This window comes from Lethenteron reissneri, chromosome 27 (genome assembly GCF_015708825.2).
Source record: "Lethenteron reissneri isolate LAM-NWPU_2019-01 chromosome 27, ASM1570882v1, whole genome shotgun sequence".
Lineage (NCBI taxonomy): Eukaryota > Metazoa > Chordata > Hyperoartia > Petromyzontiformes > Petromyzontidae > Lethenteron > Lethenteron reissneri.
Window position 1 is genome coordinate 8089299 of NC_083805.1, and position 26805 is coordinate 8116103.

At 45.2% G+C, this 26805-nt stretch overlaps 1 protein-coding gene across 1 annotated transcript in view; it reads left to right on the forward strand.

Annotated features, from left to right (window-relative positions):
• The first annotated feature begins 4111 nt into the window (after nucleotides 1–4111).
• LOC133348498 (protein phosphatase Slingshot homolog 2-like) overlaps nucleotides 4112–26805 on the forward strand; it is a 64566-nt gene continuing 41872 nt past the window's right edge. Inside the window, exons 1-3 of the mRNA XM_061561338.1 lie at nucleotides 4112–4242; nucleotides 7384–7495; nucleotides 23425–23468. Of these exons, the coding sequence (XP_061417322.1) occupies nucleotides 7433–7495; nucleotides 23425–23468 (107 nt within the window). The 5' untranslated portion in view covers nucleotides 4112–4242; nucleotides 7384–7432. The remainder of the gene's footprint in view (nucleotides 4243–7383; nucleotides 7496–23424; nucleotides 23469–26805) is intronic.

A 26805-nucleotide genomic window follows, 5' to 3' on the forward strand; every position in this document is an offset into this window, starting at 1 on the left:
TATTGAAATTTTCTTATAATTATAAATTATTCAAAGTAATTATAACTATTAAAAAATACTTGAAACTTTGTAGTAGAACGAAGCAAAATGGCGAGAGAATGAAAAGCCCTGGAAGAATCATTAGAATCAAAATGTTTAATAACAATCATTAAAAAAATATCAAAATGTATGCTTCTCCATTCTCCCATGGAGAAGCAAAATGCTCCTTCGTGGAATAAATAAAAGGTGACCTTAGTAAATTTAAATAATCAAATAATTAATAATGAAAATGAATAAAATTAGTGTTATAACAATTCGATGTAATTCATATTTATTTAAAGTTGCGCATTTTGATGTGACGTCATATTTCTCACCCCCCCCCCCTCCTCACACATTGTCACAAATGTCTGACCCTCCCCCCCTCCCAGTACGTGACGTCATTTATGGACGGCCCCTTATGGGTCTCACCAGAACGCGTGCGGTGCCTCTTTGGCTGCCCCTTGCGGGCAGTCGTTGGAACCCCCCCCCCCCCCACCGTAAATCTTTAAAAATTTTACGTAAAGATAATCGATTCAATATGCCAGGTGGCAACAAAATGTGCATTCAAACTGTACTGTTAAATAATAACCAAGGGTGGCTAAAAATTAATAGACGCAGTTTATTCCATCACTTTGTGTGTGTTTAAATTCATAATTTGTTTTGTCATCTACTGCATATACCTGCTGCTGTTTGTGTACAAGTAGCTCCGCGTGCATATGTTTTAACCCATAACAGTTTACCCCGTATTCTTGTACATGGACATTGCGTTTTCAGGTCCATACGGCGTACAGCCGTTTCAATACGGGGCACATTTATATAGTCTCTTTGTTTGTGTTTCTCCCTCTTGTGACGAGACTTTGCAGGATGAACGTTGAGATTTATACGGGGTGACCGATAAGGTCTGAATTGGTCTGTAATAAGGTAGGGCACTCATCTCCTTGGTTCTTTCGGTAAAGTCACGTAGAAGGAAAATAATAAAATAATAAAAATAAAACATAATCAAATAATTCTCACGACGTTTCGGCCACAACGCAAGCAGCCGTCCTCAGGTGGAGAACAGGTCTGTCGAGAATGCAGAGTCTCTGCAGAGAATAGGTCTGTCGAGAAGGCAGAGTCTCTGCAGAATCTCTGCCTTCTCGACAGACCTGTTCTCCACCTGAAGACGGCTGCTTGCGTTGTGGCCGAAACGTCGTGAGAATTATTTAATTATGTTTTATTTTTATTATTTTATTATTTTCCTTCTACGTGACTTTACCGAAAGAACCAAGAGGATGAATCCCTGCAGTCACGAAAGCTTTAAATCGAAAGGTAGGGCACTGATAAGGGGGTTGACAGGCATGCGCGTGTGATGGGGCACTCGAGATATTTTGGTCAAAGATAAAAAAACCCAAATGGCTCTTCTTCTTTGAAAGGTTGCCCGACCCTTGCTCTCGACTCCACGGCACATACATTTGTGTGACACGCGTTGTGGGCAGTAGAGGGCAGTGCAGCCTCTAACCACCAACCCGCACTGACCCAGCGCCGTGGTGATTCCGGCAAAGTCTGATTTTATAACCTCCCCGCGCCCACCACCGTCTACACAAATCTCATCCAGCGGTGCACATGGGCATGCTAGCGACCTTGCAATTATAACAACAGCCGCCAAGGGTAGGGGAACACGCCTGAGAGGGCATCATCCACTGGTGGGTAATGAAACCACCTCGTTGTGCAGGAGCTAGATGGATTTTGATTGTCGCATCGGAATAAGAGCTGACGATGGTCTTAGGAAGGGCTTCTCCAGCAGTGGATAGACCATGGCTGATGACAACGATGATGATAACCTACTGGAACATTGCTTCTGAGTGGCGCCGTCCCCTCTGGCTTTTTGGAGTGACCCTGCCACTTTATTAGACGAGTGCCATGGAATGCACTCCAATAGCAACAAAATCAATAGACATCCTCTCTGCAGTGCATTTTGTAATTGCATTGCTCCCCCCACCACCTCCTGCAGGAAGGGATATGCAAGTCACCACCACTGCAATGTTTAACATGTGTTTAACTCATCTCTGTCACGAATGCCCAATTATATTCTTGGTTCTTTCGGTAAAGTAAAATTTTCTTGCTGTGGATTTCACACCTGATGATGATTGCTTGTGTTGCAGTCGAAACGTCGTGATAATTTTTATTGTTTTATATTTATATTATTTTATTATTTCCCTTCTACGTGACTTTACCGAAAGAACAAAGAATATGAATCCTTGCAGTCACGAAAGCTTTAAATCAGAATGCTCAATTGTGAATGGCCAGTTCGTGTTGTACTGCCGGCTTGTGACCAGATCAAACGGGATGTGCTTCATCTCATCAGAATTCGGAAGCAAAGCAAGTTTGAGCCTGGAAAGTGCTTGGATGAGTGAACACCATTCATACAACGGGCTGTTTGTTGTAGGCTCGAGGGCAACGTTGTCACTTGAAGGGCAGTGTGGAAAAAAAATGTATTAATGCACATCTATGGTCTCCGCCTTCATTGACCGGAATGAAGTATTAATTGAGAGGGCCCTCATCCAGCAGTAGATTGACATAAATGATGTGCACATTTACTGGTAGCACGGTTGGCTACGTACGGTGCGAAAGAAGGTCGACATACACACATACGTAACAGTTATGTACTGTGTTGTGCTGTGTCCATGCATAAACATCGTACATTTTACCAAATGTCTGGTAAAATACTCAATGTGAAGCAATGCTAAAGGAATAGTCGTAACAAGCGAGCTACATACAGAGCTAAATAGCTCATAGCGGCATTAATTATATATTTTATTCATTCCACATTGAACATTCCATCAGTTATTGAATTTATGGAACGTCCAATTGTTTCTTAAGTAATCTTTGGTGTGTTCCAGACCTCTATTGCTTCTGGAAGACAATGATGTCTTCTTGGTTCTTTCGGTAAAGTCACGTAGAAGGGAAGTAATACAATAATAAAAATAAAACATAATAAAATAATTCTCACGACGTTTCGGCCACAACTACTGATGTGTTCCAGACCTCTACCGCTTCTGGAAGATATCGGATGGTGGGTTTTAGATCTCTACTGCTTCTGGAAGACAGCTACTGGTGTGTTCCAGACCTCTATCGCTTCTGGAAGACAACTATTGGTGTGTTTTAGACCTCTACGGCTTCTGGAAGACAGCTACTGGGGTGTTCCAGGCTTCTGCTGCTTCTGGAAGACATCGACTGGGGTGTTCGAGACCTCTACCGCTTCTGGAAGACATCGGATGGTGTGTCCCAGGCTTCTGCTGCTTCTGGAAGACATGTCGAACACTTTCATGGGGTTCACACAACAACAATAAAAACACCGGAAGACCCTCACATCTTGTCTACCAGGTAGAGTAGAATTCATCCGGTTGTTTTATTTCCACATCTCGTCTGCTGTCGTTGTTTGTACACCCCTCACCGGTAGAGAAGATATGTCGGATCCGGATCCAGCTGTCGCCGGTTCACCTCCCCCAATCCCACCCCTCCTCCCTAACCCAACCCCTCCCAACACCCCCCAGCCCCCCCACCCTTCCCCAACCCCACCCCAACTCCACCTCAACCTCACCCCTCCTCCCTAACCCAACCTCCCCAACCCCCCCACCCTTCCCCAACACCCCCCCCCCACCCCCAACCTTTCCCAACCCTTCCCCAACCCCCCCCACCCTTCCCCAACCCCCCCACCCTTCCCAACCCCCCCCACCCCTCAACCTTTCCAACCCTACCCCCCCACCCTTCCCCAACCCCCCCCACCCTCAACATTTCCCCCCCCCACCCTTCCCCAACCCAACCCCACTTCCCAACCCCCCCCACCCCCCAACCATTAACAACCCCACCCGAACCTCACCCCTCCTCCCCAACCCCACCCCCAACTCCCCCACCTCCAACCCCACCCCAGTTTTGATAATCTGGAGCCAGAAGCGCCCGGGGTCACGTGACTGAGTGGGGGAGTGGTAGGGAGGAGGAGGTAGGGAGGAGGGGTTAGGGGGGAGGGAGGAGGGGTTAGGGGGGAGGGGGAGGGGTTAGGGGGGAGGGGGTTAGGGGGGAGGGGGGAGGGGGTTAGGGGGGATTGGAGGGTGGGGGCCAAGGCACCGGGATCCGGGTTCCGCGAGCGGCTCCACCACCGCCGCCGCCGTCGATCGATCGATCGCTGCAGCCGCCGCCACCGCCGCCGCCGCTGCCGCTGTTGTGAGCGCGCACGCCGCGCCGCAGGTAAATCGCAGCCGCGACAACTCCCGCGGCAGCCGCTTGTCGCTAGCCGCTCGTCGTTCGTCGTTCATTGTTCATCGTTCGCCGCAGTCGTTTACCGTTGTGTCATTTCGCGACCCATTGTCGCCGCTGGAATGTTGGCGCGCGATTCGTCGTCGTCGGCGTACCACGTCGGCTCGTGCCGCGGCTCCCGGCGATGTTGTTGAGTGGACACACACAACACACACTACACACGCGTGCTGTGTGTGTGTTGTGTGTGCTAACAGCACTTGTCCACACAGCCTGTTAAGGCTATGCGGGAGTTGGTGTTGGTGGTGGGGGGGGGGATCTTTGTCTTTGCACTGACAGCTGCGGCTCCAGCCACGTGTAAGAGGCGCACGCGTGTTTGTGTGACATTCGGGCGGATTGTCAGCACAAGCACCGGGGGGGGGGGTGGGGGGGGAGAGACAAAGGCGGCCGGGCGTGGTGCCGACCACCCACCCACCCGCACACTCGCAGCACTTGCCCCCAGCTGTGTCCGAGGCTTCACGGGTGATCTTTGTATGACATGACCAGCCCCCCCCCCCCTCACCTTGTTCAATCCACTGCTGGATGAGAGCAACCACCACGTTTTCCTGAGCTTGTCAGTGCCGGTTTGTGAAGGCCGGGAGCATAGGGAGTAGAGTACAACAGTGGGGTTTGCTGCATGTTGACTGTACCTGGTCACCGCTGTCCACTGCGTAGCACAGACACCGCGATCCGCCTATGCCCTATGGCAACCTGTGTGTGTTGTTTGCTGATTGCCCATACAAACACTGTCCAGGGCCAAGCCGTCGCTGCTTATCATCTTGAGGTGCGCCGCGGTGGCTAGGAGATGTTGACTACCTCGCCTGGTGTACAGGAGGGCGTGGGTTTCCATCCTGACCCTGACGCCTGCTGTGTATTTGGAGTTTTCGTGTCTCTCTCATCATCACGGTCAGCTAGGAGATGTTAACTACCTCGCCTGGTGTACAGGAGGTCATGGGTTCGATCATGTCCCTGTAGAGATGTTAACCACCTCGCCTGGTGTACAGGAGGTCGTGGGTTTCAATCCCGACCCTGACTTTGCCTGCTGTATATTTGGAGTTTGCGTGTCTCTCTCTCATCATCATCACGGTGGCTGAGATGTTAACTACCTCGCCTGGTATTCAGGAGGTCGTGGGTTTCATTCCTGACCCTAACTTTGCCTCCTGTATATTTGGAGTTTGCGTGTCTCTCATCATCATCACAGTGGCTGAGATGTTAACTACCTCGCCTGGTGTACAGGAGGTCGTGGGTTTCCATCCCGACCCTGACTTTGCCTGCTGTATATTTGGAGTTTGTGTGTCTCTCTCTCTCATCATCATCACGGTGGCTAAGAGATGTTAACTACCTCGCCTGGTATTCAGGAGTTCGTGGGTTTCAATCTTGACCCTGACTTTGCCTGCTGTATATTTGGAGTTTGCGTCTCTCTCTTTCTCCCCATGGTCGCGTGGATTTTTCTCTAGATCCTCCGTTTTTTTCTCCCTCCCAAACACATTTAGAGTCGACAAGCGCTTACGAGTATTTGGCTGCTATAAATTAACCACGCGATAAGCCACTTAGTTGAGCGATTGTTTGTGGCCAGTTCGCGTCTGAAAAAGAGCCACAGTGCGTGTAAGTTCAATGGGCCGCACCTGGTACAAATTTTTTTTTACCAAAAATGGTTTACAGATCAGCCACGTGTTTCGGGTGATTTGGTCCTTGGCTGTATGATATAAACACCCGTGACATGTGTGCATCACACACACACACCTCTCACACGTACACACACACAGGTGTACGTGTGTGTACGTGTGAGAGGTGTTTCGTGATGACGGGGAGTGGTGGCACAGCGGTTGTTTGGTTGCTTGTCGCTGCTTCCTGGGTTGTTCGTTTCCCGGTTTCGGATAACACTGTACGGTAGTTAACGCCGTGTGCCACACATTACCAGGTCCCCCTTTCGGTTTCCTCCCCTACGGCGACTCGGCCATAAATGAGTGCGGCGTCGTGGCATCACTGGGGGAGATAAAGGCGGCCGGGCGATGTGATTGGACGTACCGCTACGCGTACCTTGTCGGCCTTCATAAGTGCTCTCCAATAATAGCACTTGGCTTGACAATCTCCACAGCTGCATGGCATGGCTGGATCGGTGTATACAGTACTGTATATTGCGTTCACGCGAGAAAGTTTCTATTCCGTCTATTTTAAAATCATCTCGTGGTATTGTGCATCGCGTTGTCTGTACACGAAGCTCCACTTCGCAGGGTGGTCCAGGTGTCTCGTGATCCTCGTTTAATTATCTAAAAGCTTAATATTTTCAGAGTAAGGTTGGTTTAAAACAGAAATGAATATGCAAAGGAACAACATTTTTCGGGGTAATTTCATGGGGGGGGGGGGGGGGTCACAAAACATCTGGACCCCCGTTCCATCTTTTTTTTCCTATAAACATGAGACGCCTTTTTTTTAAATGAGACAGTTGTTTGAAATTGTGTAATCATACAATGTTGAACGCGCAAACAAGGAAGCATTATGTAATATTGATTCTTAGTTGTTTGATCATTTTTTCAAATGGCGTGTGTTCTGTCTCCCTGGCATTTGTTAACTCGTATGAAGTTTACCTGTTTTTTTTTTGGCCAGAGCTATTTCAAACCAAGGTTTTGAAAAAATTAACCCGTAAAAACAAAGTTTTTCACTATAAATCCTTTATATGCGTGGCATCAGTTTTATTTTATTATTCATTTCTGTTTTTCTTGAGTAAGAGTTAAATTTTTATCACATTGGTATTTTAAATAAAATATAATTTTTTTTTTCCTAAAACGTGGAAAATTTTGGACAAAAATTTTTCACGAAAATAAATTGTCACGCACAACGAGTCTGTGTGCAAAATGTCAGCTCGGTTGGATCACGGGAAGTGGGTTAAAAAACGACCGAAAGATTTGCACGGTCGTAAGCGCGCAAGCAAGCAAGTGAACTTAATATAAAGGATTTAAAAAGAGACTCCAGCTCTCAATGGTCTCATAACTGCTCCATTAAATTACCGTATTATTACTGTGGTGGTGGTGCTTGCTGCTGGTGTTGGTGTTGATCTCGTTGTGTGTATTGTTGTCCCGGCATGTGTATCCTCAGGCTGTGTGCAGCAGCAGCAGCAATATACCCCGCCGTGTGCCCAGGGTAAATGGCGCTAGTGACGGTCCAGCGGTCTCCCACCCCGAGCACCACGTCCAGTCCCAGTGTATCGGTGAGCGATGATGACCCTGTGTCGGTGTGTGCACAACGTCGTACCACGCTTACAAACCAACGTGACAGCCACACGGCCTACAAGATCGCAGATGATCTATGATTTTCATATGCAAGGAAGAAGGGACTTTGCCTGAAATGTCACTTATTATATAATTTTCCTTTTAAGGGGGCGTGATTGACGAATGTACATTTTTTAAAATAATTTACAAAGACGGTCCATGGTAATCATATACAATGCTTGATGATTGTGGAAAATGTGTGATGCTTGTATTCACTCCATCATGATTCGTAAGTACATAATGGTTGTAGACAATCCTTGACAATTGCAGACAATATATGATTGTGGATACTCTGATAATAGTAGGCAATCCTGTACCTAACCATAGGCACTGGCCATGAGTGTACATTCATGAACCTCAATGAAAACACATGGTGAGTGATTCCAGTGAACAATTAATGATTTAAATGAACAACCTACGGTACATAGTCTACAGATACACCTGCAAGACCCACAATGAACAATCAATGGAATACATGGCAACCCACAATTACGATTTAGCGTGCCATTATATACACACACAATACGTGTGTAAAGTACACATTATGTTTACACTACCTATACTAAACATGCCAATTCAGAATATACTGTACACACAGGAAAAAAAAATCGGCATTTGCCAGTACAGTTCAACTTTTCTTCACCTTCATATTATCCTATACCCCTGAATAGATCTGGGAGTCTTAATATCTGCGTGCATTATTGGAACCTTATGGCGGTGATGCAGTAACTTTTAGTCTGTTGATGGTCAGCGATGCGGCAATCGACTCGTCTCGACGAGCTGTACACGATGCACTATTCAAAGTAGAATTTTTCGATAACAGATTTTTCATTCTAATATTTGGTGTTTCGGAGTAGCACTGATTTCGCGGAGTTAAGTACACCCCTGGAAACAATGGTGTCCCAGAATTAAAATATTTAATTGCCTTGGCCATTGTGTATTATTTGGTACCCCGGGGTACCGCCATATACCTGTGGGTAAGAGAAATATCCTGAACATTGCTGGCAAATTCATTGTATTGTCCACTATTATCTGGATTTGATGCGACCCTAACCGACCCCAAAGTGGTCTGCCAGAAGTATGGCCATTCTTCCTATGCTGATATGAGGAGAATCTGGAACTGACTTAAAATTCTGCCTCTTATCTGTGTTCTTCCTTATTTGTTTGAAATAGAAAAAAGGGTAATATGCAAGGGATAAACACAAAAGGTTATGCTCATAGGGCCTCCAATTTCAACACACAAATGGATTTATTTTTCATTTTAACAAAAATTGTCATTTTAAAATGTTTGTCAATCAACGACTGGGTGACAGCCTTCCCCATGCTGTGTCGGTTATGGGTTTATTTCATCATACTTCAGTGCAGGATGATGGTTGTGCTCAGGCCTGATTCAGATGTCACTTTCGACTGATTTTAGCCATGGCTGGGAATCAGACCCAGGCACATCAAACTTAGCAGGTTCATAGTGCAGCAAGCCAACTGTTACACAACCACTGATCTCATATGCAGTACATTGTCACTTTGTTATGTTAATTACTAATGTAGTGTTATTGTGTGTGTTTAATATTATTTAAGAGACTAAACAAATAAATACTTGTAAATATGTACCACAAAGATTGCATACATTTGAGAGTATTTTACAGACAAGCTTCAACTACCATCTCCATTTGTTGTAGGTAGGCACTGTATTTTGTGTATGTTCTTACATGTCCATGTATTCACGTGCGTCAGATGGCCTTAGTAACGGCTAAACTATTACTTGTGTTACTTTTGTTGTCCATAGATACATTGGGCGTTATTTGTTTTATTTTTGTTAAAGCATGGGCGTTTTTCTTCTTTCAGCAAACACAATTGTTCTTTTAAATGACTGTTCAAATTAACGACACATACTCACATGAGGCAAAATGAAAAACACCCTTGTCAAACTTTTTACTTTGGATATCAGTAAATTTAACTTTATCAAAGGGAGTAAGGAATCGCTCAACAAATGTTGGGGAAGCTGAAGTAGCTATTCAGTACACCATTGGGAATATGTTTAAAAACATAGCTTGTTACAAAAGCCTTGTTTTAACTACAGTAATATTTTAGAGTTTGGTTATTATTTACACTGGTCAGTAATGACAGTTCATTGCTGTCAGATATCCTATAGATATTCATTACAGCCTCGGTCACACGTGTCACTTTACTGGTTGGATATGGTGCTCGTGAATGCAAAGTCATCTATTTTGTTTCCCCCGTGAAATATCTGAAATCCGGCTTTGGATTGACAAAGTGCTGTAAGTTATTATTCAGTTATATCCTCTGAAATCTTTAAAATGTCAGTGTCGGTTGATAGTTCATATAATGAACAATTCATGTTGAGAGGTAAAATAAATTTAAGTTTCGAGTTTATCTTGTTTAACCAGGTAAGAACTCAAGATATCAGGATAAGTCTAATTTGCAAGAGTGACCTGGGTCGCAAACAATATTTGGGCCTGTTATATGCTTCTGTGCATTCAGCATGTATAAGCACGGAGACATCACGGTGATACACTCCGTGACTCCTGACACAGTTATCTGGCTTGGCCACGTGAATGTGAAATTGTAGTTTTTTTCTCCACATCTACATCAGCCATACGAAAGAAGGAGCTCGCAAAGAAATACAGCTGAAGAAAGCTTCTTTCGTATAATCAATCGAGAAATCTTAAAGCAAATAAGGAAGTTTAAACATTGCACGTGCTAAACCACCAAACAGTGAGAAAAACTGAGTGCATTGATAAGCCTTCTAATTTCCTTTCACATGCCCTGCACAGCACAGGTTGGGTGGGCGGGGATAAATGATATCTGCGCAGTTTTTATTTTTTTTGGACCACAAATGTCAACACACATTATACAGTAATTGTATTATACTGGTAGGAACCTCCTGGTTACACCAGCCCACAGGGGATTATTGTGTCCGTCCGTCCTGCATCCAAAAATGGGAGGGGGGAGGTTGGGGAGGGGCTGGGTGGGGAGGGTGGGGAGGGGCTGGGTGGGGAGGGTGGGGAGGGGCTGGGTGGGGAGGGGCTAGGTTCTGAGCGTGGGGCTGGGTGGGGGGTGGGAGGGGTGGGGCTGGGTGGGGAGGGGCTGGTCACCCCGTGGCGCCCTTATAAAACTCAACGTTTAACCTACTCACGACGGCTTGTGCCCGCCCTCACAGTCGGCCATATTTGCGGAATACACCACGCCGCCGTTGACCCTGGCCATTGACCGAGCAACCCAACGTTGCTACCAGCTCCCTCCGCAGGAATGTGTTTAAGGAATCACTTTTGTGATTGTTTGCTGTTGTAACTTGCTGACACGCCCATTCTGGACAATATGCGAAAAATTGCTTTGTAGCTCATCGGATTCCTCCTGCAGTTTCAATAAAGATTCTGATGTTTTAAAAGGAAAAACTAACTCACAAATAAGCCCTTTTCTAAACTGTATTAATGTGTTTTTTTTTGTAATTGAAAAAGAAGGCAAACAAAGTCTGCCCAAAAATGTGGTATGCATGTATAAATTAAGTGCTCGTAGTCATAAGGCTGGTTTTTTTTAGTTGTCAAGGAAAATTGGCAGCGGGAGGCGTGCTTTTTCAAGGCCCTTGGTCTTAAATGCAAAACAGCCGCCTCGATGCCTTTTATTACATTTTTGCCCGACGCTACTGACAATTGGCGCAGACGCAATCGTTCTACTGTAACTAATGTGAATATACACATTTTATATGGTTATTGGGTAGGGTTAAAGATAACCAAATGCCACTTGATTTGAACATGGGCTGGGCAGGGCTCTGTAAATATATATATATTTTTAAAGACAAGGCATGATTATTTTGATCATGAGTCAAGATTATTTTTAAAGGCCTGTCAGTTGTAAATGCCACGAGGCACATGTGATTACATAGCTTCTAAACAATTATCCACATTTTTTTGTGAAATCAGAAGTACAGTATATTATATCAACAGGCCTTTAATGCAAACAGTTAGTGCTTTGTTTGTTTTCCACCCAGCCCATCTAATATTTTCGACAGTGTTTATACATTGCTGGCATGCTTAGCTGGTTATGCCTGATGGAATAATTTCTGTCAAGCTCGATTCACTCAGTTTAACGCGTAGGCTTTCGTGACCAGTATTATTCATATTAAAGGTTTTTGGGTTGGATTGCGTTATTATTATTATCTATTCACTCAGATAATAATTAAACGAACAAAGGAAGGTGTAGTTTTGAATATTACACTTTACTTATAACACCACAGTATTTGTAGAGTATTTTGAATACTGTAAACTGTGTTTTTGCATGGAAGTGTTTACCCTCCATTTTGTCCTCCTGGGTCACATCGCCTTGAGGTGTCTACGTCCCGTGGTGGTCTGCAATGTGTGGGGTTTATCTCAATGTGAACAACAGTTTACACAATCTCTGGGCTCTCCGTGCATCACGTTATTTCCAGCCGCTAAACTGCTTTTTGTGTTTAGTTGTCTTCCCCGACACCTCCGATTAGCACGGTTGGCTGCGTCATGGTGTGAAAGAGCTTCAATATCAATACGACAGTTTTTGCCGATGTAAGTTGTTGTTGGGTTTTTTTCATTCATGCGCCACTTTCGAGAGCGTGCACCAACTTTGCAGGATTTGTTGTGGCACGTGAACATCGACCCGGAAGTGTTTTTTTTCGTGTGTGTGACCTCGCTCTATGAAGTGCTCTATTGTTGCCGAAAACACCTGCCACTCGATGATGATCACCCGCCCACCGGCTGTGCGCTAACCTGCTTAGCTTTTTGGGATCAAGCAAGATTTAATTCCGGGAGATGATAATCTTAGCATAATTATTTAAAGAGGACATCATGAAATTATGGTGATGATCATTAATCGATGGACTCTCTTTCTTTCTTATCCCTAAGTGATTTATGTTATCATTTTTTTTACACGTGGTGCTTGTTACTATTGTCGAATCAGGTTGTCGTTTGAGCTGAGAGTTTATTGATCATTGAAACGTATAACTCGCGAATGAATGTTTTTTGTTTCTGTATGAAGAAAAAAATGTGAAACGGATATGTTTTCCCCAGATGCCTCTAAGATTATATACACGTGTTTTTTAAATGAATGTCCGAGATGCCGTCGACTGAAGCGCCGTAGCAATGACATGGGCTCGTGTGCACATGCTCGATGGATTAGATAGTGGCAGCTTGAGGGGGCCTTCATCGAGCAGTGGATTGACCATGTTCTGACGATAATGATGGCGGCAGAGTCGAAGATTTTTGTGTATTCTTGGGAATGTAATTGTTTGCCACGTTACCTTTTTTAATTAAATTAATTGTCACGTAGAGCACTAAACAATACTTACCAAAGTTTATCTTCAAATAAAAGTCGCGTCTTTAAATGGCATTTATTTTTACGTCAAGCCAAAAACACCCCCATGTACAATAGTTTTGAATGAAGTACACCATCTGAATTCCAAGCTCTCGTGTAGTGGGGTTATTGACAACCATGCAGCTTATGAAAAGATCCAAGTGGCATTTGTAGCCAGGTAATAAACACATTCCTGCGGAGGGAGCTGGTAGGAACGTTGGGTTGCTCGGTCAATGGCCAGGGTCAACGGCGGCGTGGTGTATTCCGCAAATATGCCCGACTGAGGGCGAGCACAAGCTGGCGTGAGTAGGTTAAACGTTGAGTTTTATAAGGGCACCACGGGGTGACCAGCCCCTCCCCTCCCCACCCAGCCCCACCCCTCCCACCCCCCACCCAGCCCCACCCTCCCACCCCCCACCCAGCCCCACCCTCCCAACCCTCCCCACCCAGCCCCTTCCCACCTACCCCTCCCCACCCAGCCCCTCCCCACCCTCCCCACCTCCCCTCTCCACCCAGCCCCACCCCTCCCATTTTTTTATGCACGACGGACGGACACAATAATCCTCTGTGGGTTGGTGTAACCAGGAGGTTCCTACCAGTATGATGAGAGTTGTGAAGGGTTTTCTAGTGAAGTCACTAAAGATGCCGAGATGCTCTCTATTTTGTCCTTACTAACTGCTAAGTGTTCACAAGCGTTTTGGAAGTCACCAGCTGTGCACCAGGTCAGGAATAAGCCTAGAATTAAACTGTCGAACACATGCATTAGCTTTAACAGCTGTTGTAAAAATGTCGATATCGTTACAGTGCACTTGTGTTGTACTTAAATACACCCCCACAGTATAATTACGGTTAGTGCATTATATGTTTTTAATAAATATATAAATGTGCCATCATTTACAGCCCTTTGTCCATCCGCTGCTGGATGGAGGCCTCCTCAATGTCTTTTCGTCAAGGGGGAGGGGTAGTAATTGACCATGTGATTGTTCGTTGCGTTGGTCAGTGCAAGTTAGGTGTGGGACTCAGGGCCGCTGTTTGAAATCACGCACCACTAACGTGAGATGTGGCTGAGAATCCAACTCGGGTTGCCACTCTTAGCGGCGCAGTGTGCTGAACGCTGACGCTGCCCCCTCCGTTGATGTCAAATGGATTATAACGTGGATGCTAATGCGCTGTAATACATGTTGTTGCGCAGTTTATTTATGGTGTGATGGAAAAGCTAAAACACAAGTATTATCTTGTGCCAATGCTTCCCTGGAAATGTAAAGTCCTCAGCTGTTGGCTTTAGAATATCTGGTGACAACTTGCACGCAGCGTTGTTTGAGTTGCCTGTACAAATGCTATTTACTCTTGAAATGTTTTGGAAAGTCCATTGCCTGCAGTTGCTTTGGGGTGGAGCTCTTTCTCATGAATAGCTACTGCTTCACTCCTGCTCCCTGGGTCTCTTTATCATAGAGTGCAGCATTATGGCAATGGTAGGATTTCTTTGATCGATATATGGCTATGAAAAATGTATAATATTTTTTTAAAATGAGCCAAGGTGACTAAATGCTCCTGTTGGCATTTCACCAGTTTTATGTGCACCAAAATATTGCAATAAGCGTTGTACTGTACTTAATGTGCCCCTGATGTAAAACTTAATGCTGTAGCTGGAATGTATTTAACAGTGAACACTTATACATACAGTTCCTGTCAAAAGTCAACCGTGTCCATGGTGCAGCTCCTCTGATGTGCGTTTGGGTTGTACTGCATGTTGTGTTCGGCACGATCACTGACGTTTCGCTCCACGTGCCTGGGAGCCACGAGATCACGTGCAGTAAAACGTCTGACATGCCTAAAATCACGTGGTAGAACTCGCAACACATCGGAGCACAACAGCGAAGAACACATGTAGTCGTATTAGTAGTACACAGTGTGTTTATTATACTCTGTGGCTACATTTTAGTCTGGCTTAACATGCTGCTCTTTTTGACGAACATCACACTGAAGCTGTTGTCCGACTTCAGAGATTGAAATAAAGGAACCATTGTGGTATGATGGGCATGATCTTTGTGCAATTCAGGCACATGAAAGCAAAACGTTTGACATTGTCTGCCCAATATAAGAGTATTGAGAAACTTTTCTGTCAACTAAAGGGCAAATCTCATCATTTGGCATAATAATCCAATTATTTCATTTTCATGGAATTTCATTTCTTACATTATGACAAAAATCAGTTTGTCATCATGCTTTCCAGTAACATTGAGGCTTTGCCGTAGTGTTGTTGAAGCACATACTATGTACAAGTTGGTATCTGGGTGAGCAAGTTCTTCATAATGTAATGTCGGCTTGTTGAAGATTTATTGGTTCCAATCTGCACATTGGCTCTCAGAAGCAAGTCACCGCCCTTATGTGATTTCACAATTGTTATATGTTGGCCTTCACTTGTAAAATAATGTCTTGGGAGTATTTAACCCATATTTAACCAGACGGAACATTACTTTCATTAGTGGGTGCATTCATTTGATAATGGTATACTTCATTAAATCATTGAAGCATTGCCAAATACGGTGGCATGCACCTTCTTTTTTTAAGGGGCTGATGGAGCCAAGCAAGTAAAACCACTGGTATAAAGGATAATGGTTGCTTTGAAGTTCCTTGTTGCGTATTATTTTATTTAATACTATTTCCACTTTGGTTTCTATTCTCCCCCCCCCCCAAAAAATGTTTGTATAAAATATGAGTTCTTGACACTGTGGTATGATGGAAATATTTCCATTCAGAGCTCCAGCAGCTAGCAATGCACCACTGTCATAGAGAATGGCCGTGGAAGTTGATGTCAGAAAACGACTTGTCAAGTCGCTTCAATGGCACTCTTTATCCTTGTATGTGGCTGCAAGTCGACGATTTGTCGCATGTTGGTGACTGGGCTGAGACCGTCAAATGGCTGCACTTGAGAATCTGGACAAATCACAGATGGATACATGAATGGGGCGCCATGGTGGTCGAGATGTTAATTAAATTTCCTGGCATACAGGAGGTTGTGGGTTTCAATTCCGACCTTGACACCTGTATATTTGGAGTTTGCATGTTCACTGCCTGGTCGTGTGGATTTTTTTTTACGGGTCCTCCGGTTTTTCTCTTCACATTTAGAAGCAAATGTTTAGAGCATTTGGCTGCTATAAATTCCCACCTGATAAGCCACATTTTTGAGCTGTTATTTGTGATAGCCAGGTTGCTTCTGAAAAAGAGCTATATAGTTCAGTGGGCCTTATCTGGGTGTTTAAATAGTTTATAGAATGAGAAACTATGCCCACAGTGGTGCAGACCCCTTGTTATAGCATGGCATTAGTCCTCTTGGCCTTCCAGCTCCCTATATTTAATCATTTCAATACCCAGCTTACATAATGCGTGTATCTGTTTTATCTGATGAACCCTGGAACAATGTGTGCTTTTTCATTCCTTCCCTTTTGTTCATTTGCTGTGCATATAAAATGTAACAAATATCCGTAAAGGCTAGGAGTTCTTAGGGGCCGTTCATAAATGACGTCACGCACCTAGGGGGGGGGGGGGGTTGAGAAATGTGACGTAACATCAAAATGCGCAACTTTAAATAAATATAGGCAACACGTTCTACTTAATTAAATAGACTTTTTAATAAATGTTTTCACCTACAACATCAGAGTGCAGCGCCACATTAAATACGCACTACAATGACAATCGTTTAAAGCGATTTGAAACATGTTTTATTTTAAAAATGGAAATATGGTTTTGGGCGGGGGGGCCAGAGCTTTGTGACGTCATATTTGAGGGGGGGGGGGTCTGACTTTTTGTGACGCCGTGTGACGAGGGGGGGGGGGGTCAAAAATCCGACAAAATCGCGTGACGTCATTTATGGACGGCCCCTAAATAAAGGGGAAACCCCCGTCGGTTTGTTTGGATAGAGAATGTCACCGTGCACGCTGATTTCAACAGACAAACTAAGGAGACACGAGTAACGTCCATATTCATGTTGTAGAATGATTGTTTTTAAGGACATAGGCCGCACATAAAAATCGCAGGCAAGTAAGTGTGTTGCCAAGTGAGTCATACACTTCATACCTTTAAGCAGCAAATATGTAATTAATTTCTAGTAATTGGCGCTTCCACAATGGAGGGATTTCACAACAATAAGCTGTTGTCCACAAAGCACGGTTTGGCTTTTCATTAGACGCACAGTGTGTGTGTGGTGGTGTTTGTCTCTCTGCGAATATAATGCACTCACTGTCACATGTCATTGCTTCCTTGGTTCCACTGCAGTATTTAGTGTGTCCTACACACTGAGACATCGTTATCTTTTGAACAAGCTTCAGTTACATGTCACATTATGCAGCTCCTAGGATTTGAAATAGTGAAAAGTTCATCGCACTGTGTATTTGTAATTCAATATCACGTTTATTTTTCCACCCTATTTGCCCATAAGTCGCGTTTGATGTTGAACAAACACATTTCTGTTATATGATATTTTAAAACATTTTTTAGGAAAAGGTTATATGGTTGTCAACGAGTTCTTTCCCGTCTTCCCCCACCTGACCACTGTGTCCTATATTTGACACGTGTGCACCATGTGTTGAGTTTTAATAAATACAATGTTATGACACCTAAACACTGTCTGCCGGCTTAGTAATATGAGAGACTCGCCTATGTTTTAAAGGTGAGTTTTCAAACACGATACTTCTTTTGTTCGGGATTTCGTGTAGAAAAGGGCACGGGCAGCCGAATGCATGATGTCATCGTAGTTTGAGAAGGAGATCTGGTTTTATTCTCATGACTGTTGGCCGTGTGTGTTTACCTAACCCAGCGTTCTCTCCCCGTGGGATATATACAGCACTGTACCATGACCCCATTAAACAAAGCAATGGAGGTTGCACTTTAGTTTCACAAGTAAAACAACGTGGGTTGTAAAGTTACTGCAATGGTGACAGGAAACCAAAGCCTCGTGTTGGGTATACACCAGGCCTCCTAAAACTGTGCATATCTACAAACTATACAGACTAGCTTAGTTTGTAGACACCGCCAGGATTAGTTTGTAGAATAAATGTAGATCATCTATAGAGCCCCATTGTTTCATTGATTTACGCTCGCTAACGAAGCAACGACACCAGGAGGCGACGCTGCTTTGTCTGGAAGATGCCCTCAAGGGACAGATGCATCATAGAACTGCGGAACTCGTCGAGTTCCCACTTGAGTATCGAGAAGTCCGACTCGACCGCCGTCGTGTTGGCGAGCACCGATGCCAACCCGCCGCTGAAAGCGCGGAGGTTGTCGAAACCACTCGGCAGCACATCCCACGCGTCGTTGAATGTCGTCGTGTTGGTGTGCTTGTTGATGGCGTCGTGAATGATCGTGTCCTCCTTGTAGAGCTTGACCAGTTGGCGATGCTCCTCCTCGACCATGTCGACCTTCACAGCTGACCAGAATTTTTTAACATGCACGCGACGCACTGCCAGCACGTCCTTCACGAACACACCAGGACGCATCTTCTCGAGCTGAGCGGGCATCACGGGCGCCGCATCCTGGTCGAGAGCTCGATTGGCGTCGTTACGCTCTGCTTTGACGTCGTTGAGACCCGCGATCAGCGTCATCGCATATATCGAGATCTCCTTGACGATCCTTGTCTTGTCGACCTCATTGAGACCCTCGTAGCTCTCCTGCGCAAACGATCCCTGGTCCTCAATGTGGGCAATGATCGCGGCAGACGCGATGCGCATCGACTGATCATGATACGACACGTACGCCTCATCATGATTGTTGACGCCATCAACAATCTCAACACTGAACAAAACGGTGAGCGACCCGATAAGCGACTGAATATGCTCCTCCTGCTGCGCGATGAGCAGCGACTGGCTCTGGAGCTGGACGATAGTGACGTTGATGGCGTCGATGGCGGGCGCGTAGGTAAGAACCCACCAATCGGCGGTGGGCAGCTTCGCGGGGTTGTTCTCAGTAGTGTACTCGATCAATGCTCGGCGGTACTGCTTGTAGAACTTGAGCACGTTCCCGAGATTGGCCCATCGGTTAGCCTTCCTGGGGCACTTGACCTTCATCTTGATGATCAGGTTGTTTTGGGCGCGGAGGTACACCGAAAAGTCGTACACGATCTTCACCCAGCTGCCATCGAAGACGCACTCGGCGGATTTCTTGACCACAATATCGATCTGATGAGGCGGACACCAGATTCAAATGACGTCGTTCTCGGCCTCCTTCACAATGAGCGTCACCAGCCCCCCATGACGCCCAGTCATCGTATTCTCGCCGTCCGATGAAAAGCCGATCAGCTTGGCGCGCCAGTTGGGGTACAGCGCGTCGAGGAACTTGACGAGCATGCGGAAGATGTTCTGAGCAGTGTGACGCTCGAACATAGGGATCGCGACCAGGTGCAGATTGACGAGGAAGCCGCGGTAACAAACGCGGGTGCGCAGGTCGAAGAACGACTGGCCGCGGTGAGTACTGCCGTCGCCAGCCAGAGAGAAGGCCCACACCGATGGATCGTCGATTATCCTGGCGATCATCTGCAGCCCGACGGCCACCAGAACACGGACTGACTGTGCGACAATGAGGTCGTTCATGCCCTGCAGCTTCGGCGTGTTGGTGCGGATCCTGGCATGATCGATGGCAGCAGCCGTTTGACGGAACGACATGCCGACACCGACGTGGTCCATGGCGAGCTCGAAGCGCATCTCGTTCTTGATTGTTGCCGTGTACATATACGTCCTCGTCTCGATGTTCACTTTCTTGACGAACAGCTTCATCGCGTTGACCTTCTCCTTGGCCTTCTTGGCGGCCTTCTTGGCGATGGCTGCGGCCGCGTCCTCGTCGTCGTTGTCGTCGCCGCTGTCCTCGTCGTCATCGCGAAAGAACAAGTCCCCGATAATTGTCTCAATGATGCTGTTCTGGATCACGTAGTCGATCGACGCGGTCGACAGGTCCATGTAGTTGTGGAGCGTGTTGGTGCGCTTGGCCATGCCGTTGAAGTAGCTCTTCTTCTCATCGGGCGACAGCGTCTGGTAGAGCATCCACGATTCCTTGTGCTGCCCTTCAAGATGGTGGCGGTACTGATGCGGCAGGAACGGCTTCGTGAAGTACTCGATGTCGGTGCGGTTCTTGCGCTTGCGGCCCGAGTCGCCCGTCACCTCGACCACATCACGGCCTTGGTGAACACAGAACAAGCAACGACAGGACTGCGCGCCATTGGCCTCCGTCGTGATGAGCTCCATCCCATACTGAAGGGTGTGTGAGGATTGGAACGGCGTCGCCACTTTCTTCCCTCCCATGTTGCTGCAGCTGCAATGCTCGGTATAACGATGCGGTACGTCTTGCCGCGGATTACGCAACTGCGCACTCCGCGCACTCACTAGTTTGTAGACGCAGCCAGGCTTAGTTTGTAAATATGTGGCGCTATTTATAGCGAATCTACAGTTTTAGGAGGCCTGGTATACACCCGTGTAGAGATGTACAAGCCCTTTGCTCAATCCACTGCTGGGTGAGGCCCATCCCCACGTATTTGACCATACTTCACCGCCAGGAACGGTTTCTTCATTAGGGCGATTGGGCGACGCACCACCAAAGTGTGAAAGGGACTTTTTCAATCACATTCAAAATCTCATTCAACCAGAGTTACGCTAGCCGTTACTGTGCCTCTGGATATAGTCCAATCAGCGTCATGTCACGTTCTGTGGAGTACCTCCTCTTTTTGGGCGATTTCACTCTGGCTGAGAATCGCCCCGAGTGGCCCCATAGACTTACATTCAAAGATGTTTTTTTTTGATGGGCGGGCGCTCCAATGCATTCTCTATGGCTTCCGGGAGGGCTCGCACTAACGTGCTTACGTCATTATACGTAAGCACGTTTCAGTCAACAATATTATTTGACGCCACCTAGTGGAATCTTTAATAAAATAAACTGAGTGGATTGTAATAATAGTGAGTATAGAAACAAACAAGGAGATGTATTGTAAGAGTCACTTTATTTTTCATTAGTATTAAAGTAGTGAAGTTGCCTTTACATGCTTAAGCTGTTAATTTATCCATTGCATGGGTGGACCTTATCCTTATCAATCATCCAGACATTTGCCCCCCCTGAGAGATTTTGCAGGAGCCGCCACTGTTCACCGCCCTGATGAGGAGCGGTTTGGTGAAAGATGTTGCGTAGATATTGGAGCATGGTCCCAGTGCAAACAAATATTTTGCTGCACTGCTGACATTGTAGTCCCGCAGCAGCCTGGACTATACTGTTCTTTGGTTCTTTGGGTAAAGTGACGTATAAAGATAAAATAATAAATTAAATACTAGCATACGACGTTTCGATTGCAACACAAGCAATCATCATCAGGTATAAATGAAATAGAAACACAAAACTAGTATACTTAGAAATGTATTGGAATACAACAGAGAGTCGGATAACATAACAGTCAACACCCTACCTGGTTGATTACGTTCTTCCTGTTGCAATCGAAACGTCGCATGCTAGTATTTAATATATTATTTTATCTTTATACGTGACTTTACCGAAAGAACCAAAGAGTAATTCCTGCAGTCACGAAAGCTCCAAATTAAGTTTGGACTTTACTGTGTCTCACGTCGTCAGCTCAAGCCCCCCGTGAAGCACGTGACTTCTTCTGTGTGGCCACCCGCACTCTGAATCCCTCCCCTCTTGCCCCGCCCCCTGTGAAAACGCACACCTGCTTCGTGGGTGTGTCGAGGCCCAGTGTTACCCTCTTTCCTATTCTCATCCCATTTTCCCAGCCCCTTTGGTCCCATTTCTCCTTTCCTTCCCCCCTCTTATGTCCCATTCGTTTTTCTCTCTTTTTTTTTCCACATACATTTTATCCTTGACTCTGTATGCTCGTGTGTTCAACTTCGCGCCGTACGTAGCCAACCGTGCTAATGTGATGTGCGGGGGGGGGGGACAACAAGCTAAACGCAAAAAAGCAGTTCTAAAGAAATGAGTTTCCCATATAGATTTAACAATGCATAGCTTCAGTGGCTTCCTAATATCGGAAGGAAGAGCCTTCCAGACGGCCACAAAAGCACATTTGAAAGTGTGTTATGAATGTGGTAAAGAGTTGTTAGTATATCACATGTATACGTCTATATATATGGCAGCTGATATGGTGTCATGGTTAGCACACATACTGGGCTTGCATTACAGAGGTCGCCAGTTCAATTCAATCTCACGGGCAAAGCCGTTGAATGAATGGGACTGTTTCTTAAATCCCCTCTCCTCCCCTCACCCCACACTGCAGTCTACCCACCAAGCATTATAATAAATAGGTACACCCCAGTTTGGCAGGTCACTTGTAATGGGGTAAAGTCGAGCTAACTCCCACCTCTTCCAAGACATCTGGCCAGCGTGAAACGCGATGAAACTATTTCTATTTTTACCAGGTAATGCCCACTGAGCTATACAGCTCTGAAGTGTGAAAGGCCTCCACTAGAGGGAGTTCTAGACTGCTTCTTCTGGACAGCTCCCTCTGTGAAAATAAAACAGAAATTGTTTTTATTTTTAGTACATTTTAAAAATCCATAATCAATATATTTTTGTTTTAGATCGCGTAAATATCAATGTGTCGTTAAACCTGCCACCACCCGACACAGCCAATTAGTAAGGTTGGTCACTTAAGCAAAACATGGCAATTTGTTACGATCTTGATTTGAAGCTTTCATGACTGCAGGAATCCATACTCTTTAGTTCTTTCGGTAAAGTCACGTAGGTAGAGAATTAATAGATCACGACGTTTCGATCGCAACACAAGCAATCGTCTTCAGGTGAGACAAACACAGTGTTTCTGCTGCTGTGAGACACACAGCAGAAGGACTCTGCTGTTCTCCTGCTGTGTTTGTCTCACCTGATGACGATTGCTTGTGTTGCGATCGAAACGTCGTGATCTATTAATTCTCTATCTACGTTACTTTACCGAAAGAACCAAAGAGTATGATTTGTTACGAGTTCAGCACACCGGTATGTTGGAGAGTAAACCCACAACATCCCAGTATGATGTTTCGCCAGTAATTACAACCAGCCTCATCAGGCGACATCCAGAGTTACTTTATGTTGAATTTACTGAACAGTATTCCAGTATCACATGCACAATATTAATTCTTATTTATGAGTGTAACAATGCTTCCATTCCTTGTTGAACCATAACACATTCTACGACACTCACCACATGGACAGTTAAACATTGAGTTCCAAGATACAATCAATTCGACTTATGAATGGGTCTCAGGAACATAACCCGTTCATAAGTCGAAGACTGCCTGTACACTGTTTAACCTTAAGAAACATTAGTACATTAGTGCATGATCACTGAATGTGTGCATCTGGACCCAGAGCTGTTTAAACTATAACAATGCGTCTCTTGCTGCACCATGCAGAGTTGCATATGTGCACGTGAATCGTCTTTGAGAGCCAACTGCATATCTCATATTCATGAAAGTTTTAAGTCAATATTTAACTGCATATTTGTTGCCCGGTTTAACAGGGATGCTTCCTTTTGCATTTGTTTTCACAGGAGGTGGACAGTGGCGATGAAGAGCGTAGATCTCAGCATCGCAGGTATTTCTCATACCAAAGATACGCTGAGCGGGGGAGACATTTAATGCACAGAGCACAGCATCTACACCGCAACTACTGTGCTGTTCGACGCATCACCTTTGTGCCATATCTAGGACAATATTTCCTTTCCCGTTCCTATTACGTACGTGTACGGCGACAGTTTTTTTTCTTCCGATTCCGTTCTGAAGGCATTTGTGAATCGTCTTGAATGGGATCGGAAGAAAAACTAAAATAAAATAACTTTATCGGTGCCGGAGGTTCCCCAGAGGGCCATGAGGAGGAGGGAGTGTGACGCAGTTTGGCACCCGCTATAATCGAGTGTGCTCATGTCGCTACAGTTCTCTGCGGTGAGTTCAATGTCTTTAAAGTCAACGGCGCTATGCCTCTCTAAATAAAACTAACACTAACCGCTTGCACGTTCAAATGTTCAGCGGTGAACGGCACTCACTGTGCGTAACCAATGGGAAATGGTTATGCACAGAGACATACATCAAATATATATACAGGTACACAATACGTAAGCATATCGTTTATCACCCTCTGTCATTTCGCTGCTGGATGAAGGTCTCTGCATAGCGTGTCGAGATTGTTTGACCATACTTCACCAAGTTGGGCTGGTCATTGTGGGTTGGTGAATGGGGTTGCCTGTGACCGACCTGTTAAGATATCACTCGCCACTGATGTCAGCCATTTCAGAGTACGCTCACCACTGAGTCTTCTGCACCCCTGATATACGTGGAAGGTCAATCGGCTGCACAACATTGTGGGAAAAATCCACATTGACAATCATCAAGGTGCACGTATATGGTACTATATGTAATGATAAGATAATAAGAGAAGCACTAAATCATTGCCTATCCTATGCACAGCCCTTTTATCAATCCTGCCCTGGATGATAGACTCCTCGTGCGTGTGTATGACATGTGCAGCTTGTAATCGTAAGTACTGGGGAGACAAAGGCGTCCAGGCGTTATGTTGGCCACCACCCTCCCCTCGTGTCTCGTAGGTGCTACACGCTAACAGCCGTTGCCCCAACAGTCTGTTAAATGCATGAGGGATCGTTATATGATATGTACAGCTATCCCCCCCCCACCTCCTTGTTCAATCCACTGCTGGTTAAGAGCCTCCCACCACGCCACCCTGTGCGGGGGCGGTGGGGGTAATTTGATCATACTTCTTCACAATGGTCAATGTGTGTTGGTTAAGGCGCAGAGCATAGATGTGAAAGAATACAATTACAAAATAGACTTTGCAGCACTACTCTCTACTGCCCACCAAGAAGCAGCCTATAGCATCTTGCTGTGCATGGTAGTTGCCCCACCAAGCACTTTCCAGGCTCAACCTTGCTGTGCTTAGTTTGTTGTCCTTCCCCCGAACCTCTGATTAGCAAGGTTGGCTACGTATACGGTGTGGAAGAAGTTCAACATGCATACATAGCTTCCGAAATCTGATGAGCTCAGGTGCTTTGGGTCTAATTTTGGGCGTAGGTACTCAAGCTTTAATCAGAAAATAAAAATGATAATACTCTTTAGGTCATGTTGTCTTTTTAAGGTTGGTGTGTTTGCAGCATATCGATTCTTTATATTGTACATTGTTGTTTTACGATATCGCTACTTCACCACTAGATGGCAGATTATAACAAACGTCTGAAGAAACAACATGCTTCACACATCGTGTTAACATCTCTTTCCTGTGAACAAAGCCACTGTTGATGTTTTAAGCATCTATGTCAGGGACATGTATTTGAAATCGGTGCATATAAAAAACATAATTTATGCTTTATTATGCGTTAAATTGGGGCATATTTCACCTGGCCAAGTGGCTACGGGGTAGAGTGAGCTGATCGAATTCAGATCCTGATTGGTGGGTTGACTCAGCCCATCATCCCACCAGGGTCGATAAAATAGAAACAGCTTTGCGGGGAAGTCAATAATGATTATTCTATCGGTAGACTTGGCCTCACCAGAGGAATGTGGAAATTCCACCACTGGCTCAGAGCTGTCAACAGGGGATGAACACACCAGTGCTTATTTGAAAAGGATATCACTTTGACTCTGCACAGTGACGTTCCTTCATTTATACAGCTTTGTGGTTAGAAAGTACAAAATCTAAACTCTGTTGGATAACTTCTACTCGCAGCCTCCCCTAACCTTTAACTGTATCCTCCCATGTCCTGCTAGCCAGAAAAACTTGTTTTTTAATACGTGGTATGAAATATTCTTGCTTCTTTCTTCTTCTCATTTAACCTTAACATCACTCAGATGTGCGCGGTGATGTCACTACCGCCACTTACGTGCACATGCGCGCCAGGAATCCAGGCGGAAAGCCAGCCAGCAAAACTTGTTTGGAATATACACTCGTATGATTTGATTACTTTAGCAGTATGATCGACGTACCTGTGTTCTCACAACTCTTCCCATATAAGTATACGCAATTAAAATAGCATACTTTATATAATTTTCTACACTACATTGGCTTTTCATTTTTGTTGCATTGTTTACTAAAAATAAGTCTGCTATCACAGCTCTTGCATGGAGTGGTCATTAAAAACATGGTGTTTCGATCCTCTGCATTGCCCTTCTTAAGTAAAAAGCTTCTGTTTAAAGAAATCAATAGCCATGGTTGCCATGAGCATGCTAATGGGTTTTATTTAAAATTTAAATGCTCTTCTGGTTTGAAAAAGTAAGGTTAATATGTAACATCAGCACAGTAAATATAATGTACAGTTTTTGCCATCTATATAATGCACTTCATTTTTTTTCTTTAACAAATGTACAACCATTAAATTATGAAATATAGTGATAGTTGAACCGTGCACGGCACAGATATATATATGTTAACAAGTTGTGTAGCGGTGGTTGATTAGTTACGAACAAGATATGTGTGAGATGTCTCAACATAAGCTGCCATGGCCAAACATAATTCACTCCTGAGTTTTCAGGTCTTATGTACATGTACAACGCTTTGGGCAATTCGCTGCTTCATGATGGTATTGCGCCATGCTGGTCAGTGCAGGTTGGTGAAGGCAGGGAGCCATAGAGGTACAGTACAAGAATCGAATTTTTTTGCATTGTCCATCACGTGGCACTGAAGCTCTGGTCACGGGGTCCATAGAGAAGTGCTCTGATCACTGTGCCACTACTCCCCCCTCATTAGCATATGCAGAGCATACGTTGTGAAACAACATATTCTTATGCGCCTTATTCACTGCGTTATATCTTGAGCACAATAATGGCTTTTAATAGACGAATCGCTGCACCGCCGCACGCCGCCGCACGCCTAATAAGCAAGGCACATAATGGTCCTTCAAGTTAACCTACTAAGGAGGTTGGCTTGT